Source organism: Dama dama, chromosome 29 (genome assembly GCF_033118175.1).
Source record: "Dama dama isolate Ldn47 chromosome 29, ASM3311817v1, whole genome shotgun sequence".
Lineage (NCBI taxonomy): Eukaryota > Metazoa > Chordata > Mammalia > Artiodactyla > Cervidae > Dama > Dama dama.
The window spans coordinates 18,007,334-18,021,178 of NC_083709.1; the positions used below are offsets into that span (position 1 = coordinate 18,007,334).

The following is a 13,845-nucleotide window of genomic DNA, read 5'->3' on the forward strand; positions in this document are numbered from 1 at the left end:
ACTGCCTCTGAGCCCTTCTACAAGATTCCTGCCTTGGAGGTCCTGCACGTCACGAATATACCCTTCGCCTGCCACTCCCGCTTCCCCACTGGCCTTCCGGTGGCCCGGTGGCCTCGTGACTCTTACAGGCCTGGCACCACTGGCTAGAGCAGCAACAGTCCGTCCCTTTGCCCATCCCAGAGCAGGAGTCAGCTCTCCTGAGTTGCTTGTACCCGCCAGAATTCCAGCATCCCAGGGAGAGCTGCACACTCTGTCTTTGAGAGGGTTACGCCAAGGCAGGAAAAGCTTGGGAAGGAGACAGAGGTCAAGCCTTGTCATCTTCCGGTTTTAGCCTCAAGTTTACTGAAAACTCACTCACTGTCCATGTGACTCACAAACTAGGAAGCTGGCAGGAGCTGAAGTCCAAGTGGAGGGGTGTCGGTCTCATCCTGGCTTCTTGTAGAGAGATTCCGAATAACACTCCATTGAACAATGACACACCAGGCAAGACTCCAGGACAATAAAAGTCAACCAGGACCGTCCCAGACCAACTGGAGCGGGTGGTCACCGCGCCTCTGGAGCGCTTTATTCTTGGGCTCTCAGGGGTGATTCGTCTCTCGCTGAGGATGTTAGTGTGGGAGTGGGACTTCCGAGCGCTGGGCTCAGAGACGGAAGGGACATGGTCAAGATCACAGATGCCAACAGTGCTGGGTGCAACGCTGGGTCTCTGGCCTCCAGGATGGTGCCCGTTCTCCTGTCTCAGGCTAAATAAGATGGATTCTCACAGAAAGAAGCATTTTCCAGAGGTGTGGGCTCTGCGCCCTCCAGCAGGAAAGCCTCTAGGTACGGCAGGCTGCATGTGGTAGATCCTCAGAGAGGAAGGGGTCCCAGCATCTGTTCCCCGGACGGTGCTGCAGGTCTTCCTTGGGGGACAGGACCACCCTCCCTCTTTCCTGTTGAGACCTTCTCGGGGCTGTTGTGTTGTTCGTGTCTGTTGTCTGAGCTCAGACTTAGTCACCAGTGGTGTCTGACTGGCCTCATGGGACAGCCCTCTCCCGTCCTGCAGGGAAAATCTATTTGGATTGGATTTTCAGGTGGTGAAAGATGGTGTCCAGCAAGAAGATACATAACATGCAATAAGTGTTGTGTTTTCCCTGTCCCCACCTCCTTCACCCACGTAACTCAGTTACACATGAAACAGACACTCAACAAGTACTGCAGCCAGGACTTATGTGTGTTTCTTTTAATCACTAGACATCTCTGACCTATAGGGTGCTGAGCACATCACATAATCCTTTCATCATTGAAAATGGTTCTTCCTCAGAGTCTTCAGACTGTAGACATCAGGGGCCTTCTACTTCTTTGCTTTTGCTTTCTTCCTTTTGTTGGTTTTGGACAACTGAAGAGCTTCGTCTTGGCCTGACTGACCAGCAAAGGGGACCAAGGGAGGGATGGGAGCGTTGAGGTTTAGAGTCTTCTTCTGAAGTTTCAGGTCCAAAATATCAAAGGTTATCTGTATCTCATACTGCAGCAGCTCCTTGAGGCACTCTATCTGGATGTGAATGGCCTCATTGATGAGTTTCTCTAGCTCCTGGAAGAAACAGAACGTGGCTGGTGAACAGGGCCTGGGGAAAGCTGAGGCCGCCTGCAGGCAGAGTCCCACCACAGGTGCCACTCCTCAACCCAGCAGCCTCCTTGCTCAGTGTGCTGGGGCCTTGCATCCCCTGCTCCCCAGACTTACTCTCTATCCATCTCTACCCTACTCTATGCCCCAGGAGGTGACTTTTAGGAGCTGCATCAACCAGCTCCCTTGACCTGTCACTACCGACTGGGTTCAGCCAATGGGAGGCCCTGGTTAGGAGATCAGAGGGCAAGGACGGGATGAAACCTCCATGGCCCTTCCTTCACTCTCAGGCCTCCATGAATGCCAGCTCTGTAGGCAGACAGGGCACTGTGAGAGTCTATGGTGGTTTGGAAACTGGGGGCTCCTTTGGTGGAATCTGTGCTAGAAAGAACTTGGACTTGGGGGTCAACCAGACCTCAGTCCAAATGTAAACTCGACCACATGCCAGCTCGGGGACCTTGGGCAAATCAGTTAAACCCTCTGAGCCTCAGCCATCTCATCACTAAAATGGGGACATGAATTATACATCTGAGGGATGTTTCATGAAACATGTGCACAAAACCTGACCCCTCCTGCGCCCTCCCAGGTGTGAGAACCCCAGGGTCCCACCCGCAGGTTCTCTTGGCGGGAAGGGACATAGGCTGGGGCAGGCAAGCCTCCCCCTGCCCCACGGGCCCCTCTCACTTCTCTCTTCAGAGCCTGGTGCCGCCGCCCCGGCAGCTCGGAGAATGTCTCCTGCAGCAGATGCTGCTGCTCCAGGCGCAAGGCCCCCTTCAGCAGCAGCATGTTGGTCCGCTTCTGCACCTCGGCCGTTCTCAGCTCCTCCAGCTGCTGCTTGTGCTTCCAGACTTCCCGGTCCTTGCCCTCAGCCAGTGGGAGCGGCTGGGGCGGCGTGCACACCTCCAGGTCAGCAACAGTCAGGTTGACATCCTGGTCCTGGCCCAGGACGTACTGGTAGAGTTTGTAGTGGCGGATGAAGGTGTTGTGGAAGTAGTCACACAGGGCCAGCAGGTGGGTGGTGTTGAACTGCCCCTGGTAATCTCTGAGCTTGTTCCCCAGGATTGTCACAACCTCGGTGATGGAGCAGCCTGTGGGCACAGAAGGGCCGGGTAGCAAGTATGAACCGGACCAAAGTGGCAGGGATAGCTGATCAATATCTGCTAACTCCAGAGACCATGTCCTACCAACTGTTGTATGTCACCATTTTTTAGATCAAGAAAGTCATGGAGTGTATCATATTTCCCTTTTTCCCTTGGCTCCTGGGAAGCTCAGGGGCAAATTTATGCAGTAACTTATTTATCCTATTTTTCTCTTATATGGTTATCCCACTCCTTGCCTATATTTTGACATTTAGCTCTTGTTTTAAAGGCTTATTTCAGTTGTGCTTTATGCTGTTTCCACTTCAGACCCTTCAGGAATGAAGTGAGGGTATCAAAGCGATTCTGATATGAGTGGAGTGTGAGACGGTTGCAGAGACAGAGACATTATACTGGCCACTTGGGTCACTGACTTAGGCAAGTATTCTTTAGACCGTGTAGAGATCAGCCCTGAGGGTAGCACTGGGCAATGCTCCTTGGAGGATAAACCATCTTCTCCCATCTTCTTCCTTTCACATCTCACTCTTTTTTAATTTGTTTACTTTTCAGCCGCACTGTGTGGCATACAGGATCTTAGTTCCCTGACCAGGGATCGAACTCATGCCCCCTGCAACGGAAGTACATATTCTTAACCACTGGACCACCAGAGAAGTCCGCCTTTCATGCTTCTGGCTCACAACTCCATCAGAGGCTCAGGGTAAGTCCTGACCAGGAGGGCAGGACTCTCCCGAGCATGTGATTGCGTCTCAGAACAGAGGTGGTTCAGTAAAGGGTCTCGCTGAGTGAGGTGTGTGCCCTGTGGACAGATCTCTGGCAGGGAGAGGACAGGACAAGTGACAGAGAAGGACCCTGGACCCTCACACAGGTGCCACCCTCTAGGGGCGCCGTGAGCTCAGCCATGTCTCTCTCGCCCCCTGACTCATTGTCAGCTCTGCAGGACAAGAGCTTGGGCACAGACAGGGGGATTCCACAGCTCCCTCTATGTAGACAGAGACCAGGGAGCCTCCTGGGGTGGAGGCCAGCCTGCTTGCAGATCCCCCAACCTGGTGACCACCCTCTTCAGGGCCCTGCCAGAGTGCCCCTGGGGCCTTCAGGAGGGGCTGTCTCTGCCCGGCCCATAGGGCTGTTTTTCAAGCCCTCCCCACCCACTGATTCTGGCTTCACTTTGGCTCCTCAGTCTTGGCTCTGCATGGGTGTTTTAACCTAACTCTCCCCAGAGTCTGAGAGAGCAGGGCTTACAGAAATATTAGCACATGGAGCATTGCTCCACCTTGAGCCTCAGTAGAAAGTGCTGTGAAGTGTCACTAAGATTTAGGCTTTAGTCTCACAGGGGAGGTCAAACCCATCCATCCTAAAGGAAATCAACCCTGAATGTTCATTGAAAAGCCTGCTGCTGAAGCTGAAGCTCCAATACTTTGGCCACCTGACACGAAGAGCTAACTCCTTGGAAAAGACCCTGATGCTAGGAAAGATTGAGGGCAGAAGGAGAAGAGGGTGACAGAGGATGAGATGGTTGGATGGCATCACTCATTCAATGGACATGAATTTGTGTAAACTCCAAGAGATAGAGAAGGACAGGGAAGCCGGGTGTGCTCCGGTCCGTGGGGTCACAGAGTCAGACACAACTGAGCGACTGAACAACAGCAACTCCTGGGGGAAGGGAGCGGGGAGCCTCTCCACTGTGCAGAATTAAAGGTTAGTGGGCTGTGTTTTCCCTTCCTTTCAAGGCAAATCAGCAACTCCACGGTCCAAGACAGTAGCCTGTCTCAGGATAGGGTAGGGGAGGGTGCTGGGCCTACATGATGGACACAACTCTGTCTCCTCCTAGTTGTGACTCTTGGACCACCATTCCCTCAAATGTAAAATGGGGAATAGTCATGTTTACTTCACAGGATTGCTAGGGGGATCAAATGGGATGGTGTGTCCAAGTGCCTTATACAGAGCCCACGACAAGGTAGTAGTCAATGAATGCTGCAGGAAAAGAAGTGTTTGTTTCTGCACTGTGAGAAAACTCTCCAGGCCACATCTTTGTGTCTCTCCATAGGTCTTGTCATTTATCCATCCCTCTCTCCATCCATCTGTCCATCATCTGAATATTCACTCATCATCCATTCATCCATCTCTCCATTCACCTATCATCCATTCACTCATTATTCATTCATCCATCTCTCCACCCAACCATCTTTCCATCCATGCATGCTTGCATCCATCTATTTATCCATCCACAATTAATTTGTCAAGCTGTTACTGAGGGCCTATTAATTGCTAGGCATTATGCTAAGTTCTAGCAACATCATGATGTGTCTTACTAGACACATCTCTTGCCTTCAAAGTTCACACAGGAGAGATACACAAGCTGATATTGACACATGTGTAAAGAGGAACAGAATCAGGTGATAGGGAATGCTCAGAAGAGGATATGGGTTCTCCTGGAGAAGATGAGGCATAAGCGACATCTCAGAGGCTGAGTGGGGCTGAGCCAGGAAAGATTGAGGGGGAGGCACGGCATGGGTGCGGCCTGAGCGAGATCTGAGGGGCAAGGAGCCACATGGCCCGGGTGGGAAACAAGACTGAGTTTGTTGTCGTTGGCACCTATCGGTAGAGGCAGAAAACAGCATGTTGAGTGGAGAGGTGGGAGGAAGGCAGATGGGAGGGCCTTGAGTGCTGTGTTGGAAGCCAGCACTTGTACTCCAGGCAGCCCAGGGCCTGCCCAGGGAGACTCTGGTCACGTGGTGGCCTGTGGGGAGACTTCGGCCCAGTCCAGACAGGACTCATGTGGCTTGAGAGTGCCAGGTCAGCAGGCACGGGCAGCAAGGACAGATTTGAGTGGCAGGACCAACGGTCGGGTGTGGAGGGGGATAGAGGCCTGCCTGACTCACAGCCTTTTCCTGGGGACCCTTAAGGGGCAGGACGGCCACCACGATAATATGACACACGTGGAATGTAAGTCTGTTGTGACCCCTGCCCTCAGAGCGCTTCCAGTCTGGGGAAGAGGAGACAGCTGGACAGATGACATCCCCTCTTTTTCTCTCAGCCCCCAGCTCAGGGCTCTGTGCTCAGTGAGGGTCAATACATATCTAGTGAGTCAATGGACAAATTGTGACATGTGAAGTGTAGTGATGGAGCTATTCATTTATCCCTTCAACAAGGATTCATTAGGGACCTTCCTTCCATGGGCCAAGAACTCACCTATGGTCCAGGAAGGTGGTGAAGTGCTGGGGGAAACACACACAGTATAATCCTGCTCAGGGCTACTTAGTGCTGGGTGGGCAGACCGTAGAAAGAAGGGACTTTCTCAAGGAAGTCAGGGAGCAGGTCCCTGAGGAAGTGGGGAAGGACGGGGGATGGGCTGTGTCAGAGGGAATCACTGAGCAAAGACAGGCGGAAAAGGGGGAAGCAGGGGAAACAGCATGCACAAAGGCCACATGGCTGGAGAAAATGTGGCTCATCTGAGGAATAGAAATGCTGAGGATTGGGGGTTGGCGGGCTGGAGAGCAGCCAGCGGGACCCCTGGTTCTCACAGAGGTCTCCTAGATCACCCACCCCACATCTCTTATCAACTGGTTCAGCTCAGTTCAGTTCAGTGTCAGTTTAGTCACTCAGTCATGTCTGACTCTTTGCGACCCCATGAATCACAGCATACCAGGCCTCCCTGTCCACCACCAACTCCCGGAGTCCACCCAAACTCATGCCCATCGAGTCAGTGATGCCACCCAACCATCTCATCCTCTGTCATCCCCTTCTCCTCCTGCCCCCAACCCCTCCCAGCATCAGGGTCTTTTCCAATGAGTCAACTCTTCACATGAGGTGGCCAAAGTCAACTGGTTACCTCGCTGTATTAAGCAACAGTTGAAAGTTAAATTTACTGAAAATAATTTTAAGGAATTAATTTTGTCCATTGTTTTCCAAGGAAAATAACAGTTTTGAATGACATTTTAAGAATTGTTTGCATTGCTCTTGTCATATTTATATAGTTTCTTTGCTTATATAATTTGACAATTACAAATTAGGTACATAAATAAGCCACATTAAAAGTTACTCAGAAAGTACAGTTAAGTTTGATGTTAATAGTTTTTCAATTTTCAATTTAATTTTAAAATGTTATTTATTCATCTTTAACCTTGCATTGAATATAAAGAGTAAGTTTTATAATGTATAAAGCAGATATACATATAGTATGTAATCATACATACAGAATACTTATGTTATTGAAATTTGATGAGGTTGGGCAATTAGGGAAAAAAAGCTCTAAAATGGCTTCTCAAAGGCTCCAGCAATCCCATTTCGGAGTATACATCCAAAGAAATTAAACCAAGATCTTGAAGCTGTAGCTGTATCCCCATGTTATTCACAAGAGCCAAGGTATGGAAACAGCCTGTGCCTGTCAGGTCTGTTGATGGATGAATGGTTAAATAAACTATGATACACACACACACACACACAATGGAATACTATTTAGCCTTAAAAAGAAGGAAATGCTGTCATTTGCAACAACATGGATGGACCTGAAGGACATTATGCTAATTGAAATAAGCAAGACAGAGAAGGACAAATACTGCATGATCTCACTCGTAGTTGGAATCTAAAAAAGGTGGAACTCGTAGTCGCAGAGGGGGACATGCGGAGCTGTGAGTCAAGGACAGAGCTTCAGTTATACAGGACGAGAAAGCGCTGGAGACGGACCACAGAGGACGTCCCCACAGCCAACAACACCGCTCTGTGTATTTGAAATGTGCTACAAGTGTTCTGGCTACAAACTGAAGTGGTGACTCTGTGAGGTAGTGGATGAGGAAATCATTGGGGTGTAAGTTCAGCACTTATTTCTCAATTATTGACAAATGGATACATTTTATTTGTCAGGAGACTCATGTTCAATCCCTGGGTTGGGAAGATCCCCTGGAGAAGCAAATAGCAACCCACTCCAGTATTCTTGCCTGGAGAATCCCATGGATAGAGGAGCCTAGAGAGCTACAGTCCGTGAGGATCACAAAAGAGTAGGATATGACTTAGCAACTAAACAACAAACAACCACCCAGAAAAATAAATAAATATGACAGCTTCTCAGGGAAATGATAGTGATAAAACTACGTGGGTGGAGACACAGCTCCGGCAGCTCCAGAACAACGCACTTTCCTCCTGTTTCTGATTGAGCCTCATAGCTTCCCACCTGTGTCACAGAGACCAGTGACCCATTCATTCCTTGGACTGTCTCTTGTGCCAGGAAATAAGCTGGCTGCTGATTCTGGGGTCTCAACCCCTGAACCTGTGCCCCAGGGACCAGCGGGAGCCCTGGGTTCCATCACCACCCAGAGCTTTCTAAAAATACAGCACCTTCCTCCCCATATACACATACTCCCAACCATCTCAGGAAAAGAACCACTGACTCCACGATGGGGTCTGACTCCACGATGACTGCTGCCTGACTTCCATCAGAGTTATGAGGCAGATTGAGCCAGAGAACTCAGACTTTCATACCCAGGGGCCATCACGAATTGACCAACTGGTAGAAGGATGGTGCCAAAGCCCCATAACACTCTTCTCTGCCAAGAGAAGCCCCTGATGACTCAGAAAGCTAAGGATTAAGTCTCTGGGAGAAGTCTCCGGCTGCCAGGCGGCCAGATCTGTCCTTGCAAGTTGCTCTTCAATTTACAGGGAGTGTCTGGCTTCATTTGCATTTGGCTGCTGGGAACTTCCTGAAGACGGTCCCCAAGGGCCTGGAGGCCAGCACCTGCGCAAAGCTGGTGGGAGTGGGGAGGGGAGCTTGGGGATAGCGTGGGTGGGATGACAGCCTAGATGCTCCAGAATCAGGGCAAAGGGACCCAGGGCCTGGACCAGGTGGGCCGGGCTCCCTCCCTTCCTCCCACCCAGACTGTAGGATCTGGGGCTGGACAATGGGGAGCACATGGAAGGAGGGGGGGTTGGGAAAGGAGAAGAGGGGCTGCTCCTTTTGGGTGGGCATGAGGGGGAGAATCCAGGTGCTACTGGTGGCCCCTGACAAACCAGTTTGGTTGCCCCCGCCTTGGCTGCGAGGGGAGGAAACCCGTCAGGCTGCAGCCTGACCTGCCTTACAGTTCCCAATGCCTGAGCTCCTGCCAGGGCAACCTGGGACGCTGGGAAAGCAGAGGAAAGCCAGGACCCTCCACCCCACCCCCATTCGGGGGTCCCGAATGCTGCCCCCAATGACCCCCTTTGTGCCCTTGAAAAGGTTCTGCCAAACTCATCCGCCCCAGGGTGCTGGTGCCAGCTCAGAAGAGGGTGTGTGTTTTCTTTGGGGCAAGAGAGGACTCTTATTCAGGGAGCTCCCTTTGTTGGCCCGCGTGCCCTGGGTCATCTCAGGCGCCGCCCAAGGCCTCCCGGCAAGGTGAGCAGGTGGAACCGCCAGCCCCACTTTACCTGTGAGAGAACCTGAGGCTCCAAGAGGTCAAGGGATATGCCGCAGGGCACACAGGTGGCCCTAGTGGTAAAGAAGCAGCCTGCCAACGCAGAAGACATAAGAAACGCAAGTTCCATCCCTGGGTCCAGAAGATCCCCTGGAGGAGGGCATGGAAACTCACTCCAGTATTTTTGCCTGGAGAAGCCCATGGACAGAGGAGCCTGGTGGGCTACGGCCCAGAGTGGCGAAAGAGTTGGACACGATGACTGAAGTGACTTAGCACGCATGAACACACACAGCTGAAGAGTTGCAGAGCCAGAGTTCCAACCCCAGCCTGACCTGGGGAGGCCTCTTTCAGCATCCAGACTGCAGTGGCTTGGACTTGCTTTGTAAACCCTGGAGATGGACACTGGAAGGGGCCCCCAACACTCTCGGTCACAGTTTTCCAAAGGTGGTTTTGCAACAGGTATTACACAGAAATGCGTGGCCTTGAATACAGGTTGGAGCCAGGGAAATTAAACAGGTGTCCTTAACATGCTCATGAGCACAGCAGAATATGCTAATAGGCTCAGCAAATGGCCAGAAAGGGTTGAGTCTATGCAATATTTCTTAGATGTATTGGAGGCAAACACATGTAGACCTTGGAGGTATATCAAGTTCAGTTGCAGACCACTGCAATGAAGCGAACTTTGCAATAAAGTGAGTCACCTGAATTTTTTGGTTTCCCAGTGCTCATGAACGTTACACTTACACTATATGTAGTCTTAAGTGTACAATAGCACTCTGTCTAAAAAATATTGTGCAACCCTTTTAAAAAAATTATTTACTTCTGAAAATGCTAACCATCACCGAACCTTCAGGGAGGTGTCATCTTTTTGCTGGTGGAGAGTCTTGCCTCCATGCTGATGGCTGCTGCCTGACCAACACCAAGACCACAGTACCCAGGATCCACTCGCTCTGCACCTTGCCAACCATGTGCTCTGTTCTCAGCCACCATTCAGAGTTTCGAGGAGGCCACCAGGGAGCCCAGGGCAGCCCCCTGGCCTGAAGACGGCCTCGACGCTGGGGCCATGCCTCAGAGCTTTCTGTGGTTGTAAGAGCACAGACTGGGAATTCAGGCAGCTGTGGGCTCCTAGCCTGTTTCCGCTTCTTAGCTACTTGCATGAGTTATTTTGCCCAGGCACCACTGTTCTCATGTGTAAAATGGAGGCAGTAAAGACAGCTGACTCGTAGGGTTAGATGTGCGCATAGGGGACAGAGCTCCCACAGTGCTTGGTACACTGCGTGCGTGCATACTTCAGTGCATGTTTCACTTCAGTTGCGCCTGGCTCTTTGCGACCCTATGGACTGTAGCCTGACATGCTCCTCTGTCCATGGGATTCTCCCAGGTAAGAATACTGGAGTGGGTTGCCATGGCCACCTTCAGGGGATCTTCCTGACCCAGGGATCGAACCTGCGTCTCTTACATCTCCTGTATTGGCAGGTGGGCTCTTTACCACTAGTGCCACCTGGGAAACCTTGGTACACAGTGGCACTCAGTAAATCACATGGTTGTCATCATTGTCGTCATGACGATTCCAGGCATCCCCACTCCCTGGGGGCTGTGGGCTGTACTGGGATAAACCCGTCTTCCCCAAGGACTCCACAGGCCCCTAGGGCAATGAGTTCCTAGAGGCTGGTTTTCCTCAGTCCACTCACCTCGGAGAGACTCTCTCTCCCTTGCTGGGGTCGGCATGGGATGCAGATGTGCCTTCTCTCCTGCCCACACCAGCTGCTAAGGGCAAAGGATGGCTGGGGGTTGGCTGTCTCCAGCTAGAGGCTTGCAGAGGACAGAAGAAGAGGCAAGCCTTCTTCTGGTCAGACCATGTAGTGAGGACCCAGTAGTTCACAGCTCTCCCCAGATCTCTGGAGTGTTCTCTTCTCTCCCTGCTACTGTGAACTTCTCAGCACCTGCTGGAAGGACTCGATTTCTCATTTCCAAAAGATCTTTCCAAAAAGCTCTGGACATGGAGTTGCTGGCCAGTATTCAGCTCTTAGTAAATAATAATACAAGCAGCCTGCACGGGTGTGCTACTTTACAGGTTTAAAGCATTTAATTATCCATCAATTTATTTAATTGGTCACAACCAACCTATGAAAGAGGTAATTGCTGCCATTTAACACATGAGGAAATTGAGGTTTAGTGTATGCAAGCAGAATCAGGACTCAAACCCATGTTCTCCAGCTCCAAGAAGTACGCCTCAGCTACAGGGGTATTTTTAAAATGTGAGCAGAAGACATGGACTGAACAGAACTACAGTACTCCCACTAGAACTTCTTAAATTTTATTGTGGTAAAATACACACAACATAAAATTTACCTTTTTACCATTTTTATGTGTACAGTTCCACAGTTCATTGTGATCCACACAGCCAAAGGCTTTGGCATAGTCAATAAAGCAGAAGTAGGTGTTTTTCTGGAACTCTCTTGCTTTTTCGATGATCCAGCAGATGTTGGCAATTTGACCTCTTGTTCCTCTGCCTTTTCTAAAACCAGCTTGAACATCTGGAAGTTCACGGTTCACGTATTGCTGAAGCCTGGCTTAGAGAATTTTGAGCATTACTTTACTAGCGTGTGAGATGAGTGCAATCGTGCAGTAGTTTGAGCATTCTTTGGCATTGCCTTTCTTTGGGATTGGAATGAAAACTGACCTTTTCCAGTCCTGTGGCCACTGCTGAGTTTTCCAAATTTGCTGGCATATTGAATGCAGCACTTTCACAGCGTCATCTTTTAGGATTTGAAATAGCTCAACTGGAATTCCATCACCTCTACTAGCTTTGTTCGTAGTGATGCCTTCTAAGCCCCACTTGATTTCACATTCCAGGATGTCTGGCTCTAGGTGAGTGATCACACCATCGTGACTATCTGGGTCGTGAAGAACTTTTTTGTACAGTTCTTCTTTGTATTCTTGCCACCTCTTCTTAATATCTTCTTCTTCTGTTAGGTCCATACCATTTCTGTCCTTTATCGAACCCATTTTTGCATGAAATGTTCCCTTGGTGTCTCTAATTTTCTTGAAGAGATCTCTAGTATTTCCCATTTTATTATTTTCCTCTATTTCTTTACATTGATTGCTGAGGAAGGCTTTCTTATCTCTCCTGGCTATTCTTTGGAACTCTGCATTCAAATGGGAATATCTCTCCTTTTCTCCTATGCTTTTTGCTTCTCTTCTTTTCACAGGTATTTGCAAGGCCTCCTCAGACAGTCATTTTGCCTTTTTGCATTTCTTTTCCATGGGGATGGTCTTGATCCCTGTCTCCTGTACAATGTCACGAACCTCTGCCCATAGTTCATCAGGCACTCTGTCTATCAGATCTAGTCCCTTAAATTTATTTCTCACTTCCACTGTATAGTCACAAGGGATTTGATTTAGGTCACACCTGAATGGTCTAGTGTTTTTCTCTACTTTCTTCAGTTTAAGTCTGAATTTGGCAATAAGGATCCTTGTTCATGATCTGAGCCACAGTCAGCTCCTGTTCTTGTTTTTGCTGACTGTATAGAGCTTCTCCATCTTTGGCTGCAAAGAATGTAATCAATCTGATTTTGGTGTTGACCATCTGGTGATGTCCATCAGATGTAGAAAATTCTGAAAGAGATGGGATACCAGACCAGTGACCTGCCTCTTGAGAAACCTATATGCAGGTCAGGAAGCAACAGTTAGAACTGGACATGTAACAACAGACTGGTTCCAAATAGGAAAAGGAGTACGTCAAGGCTGTATATTGTCACCCTGCTTATTTAACTTATATGCAGAGTACATCATGAGAAACGCTGGGCTGGAAGAAGCCCAAGCTGGAATCAAGATTTCCGGGAGAAATATCAATAACCTCAGATATGCATATGATACCACCCTTATGGCAGAAAGTGAAGAGGAACTAAAAAGCCTCTTGATGAAAGTGAAAGAGGAGAGTGAAAACGTTGGCTTAAAGCTCAACATTCAGAAAACTAAGATCATGGCATCTGGTCCCATCACCTCATGGGAAATAGATGGGGAGGCAGTGGAAACAGTGTCAGACTTTATTTTTTTGGGCTCCAAAATCACTGCAGATGGTGATTGCAGCCATGAAACTAAAAGATGCTTACTCCTTGGAAGGAAAGTTATGATCAACCTAGACAGCATATTAAAAAGCAGAGACATTACTTTGCCAACAAAAGTCTGTCTAATCAAGGCTATGGTTTTTCCAGTAGTGATGTATGGATGTGAGAGTTGGACTGTGAAGAAAGCTGAGTGCCGAAGAATTGATGCTTTTGAACTGTGGTGTTGGAGAAGACTCTTGAGAGCCCCTTGGACTGGAAGGAGATCCAACCAGTCCATCCTAAAGGAGATCAGTCCTGGGTGTTCATTGTAAAGACTGATGCTGAAGCTGAAACTCCAATACTTTGGCTACCTCATGCGAGAAGTTGACTCATTGGAAAAGACCCTGATGGTGGGAGGGATGGGAGGCAGGAGGAGAAGGGGAAGAGAGAGGATGAGATGGTTGGATGGCATCACTGACTCAGTGGACATGAGTTTGAGTAAACTCTAGGAGTTGGTGATGGACAGGGAGGCCTGGCATGCTGCCATTCATGGGGTCGCAAAGAGTCGGCCACGACTGAGTGACTGAACTGACCTGATGTGGCACTAAATCCATTTGCATTGCTGTGGAACGATCACCATCATCCGCCTCCAGGACTTTTTTCATCTTGCAAAACTGAAACTCTGTATTCATTAAACACTTCCTTTCTATTTCCCC

At 49.5% G+C, this 13,845-nt stretch overlaps 1 protein-coding gene across 1 annotated transcript in view; it reads right to left on the bottom strand.

Moving 5' to 3' along the window:
- Nucleotides 1–1,333: 1,333 nt before the first annotated feature.
- C29H8orf74 (chromosome 29 C8orf74 homolog) overlaps nt 1,334–13,845 on the bottom strand; it is a 28,136-nt gene continuing 15,624 nt past the window's right edge. Inside the window, exons 3-4 of the mRNA XM_061132462.1 lie at nt 2,288–2,691; nt 1,334–1,570 (exon numbers count right to left, since the gene is read on the bottom strand). Of these exons, the coding sequence (XP_060988445.1) occupies nt 1,334–1,570; nt 2,288–2,691 (641 nt within the window). The remainder of the gene's footprint in view (nt 1,571–2,287; nt 2,692–13,845) is intronic.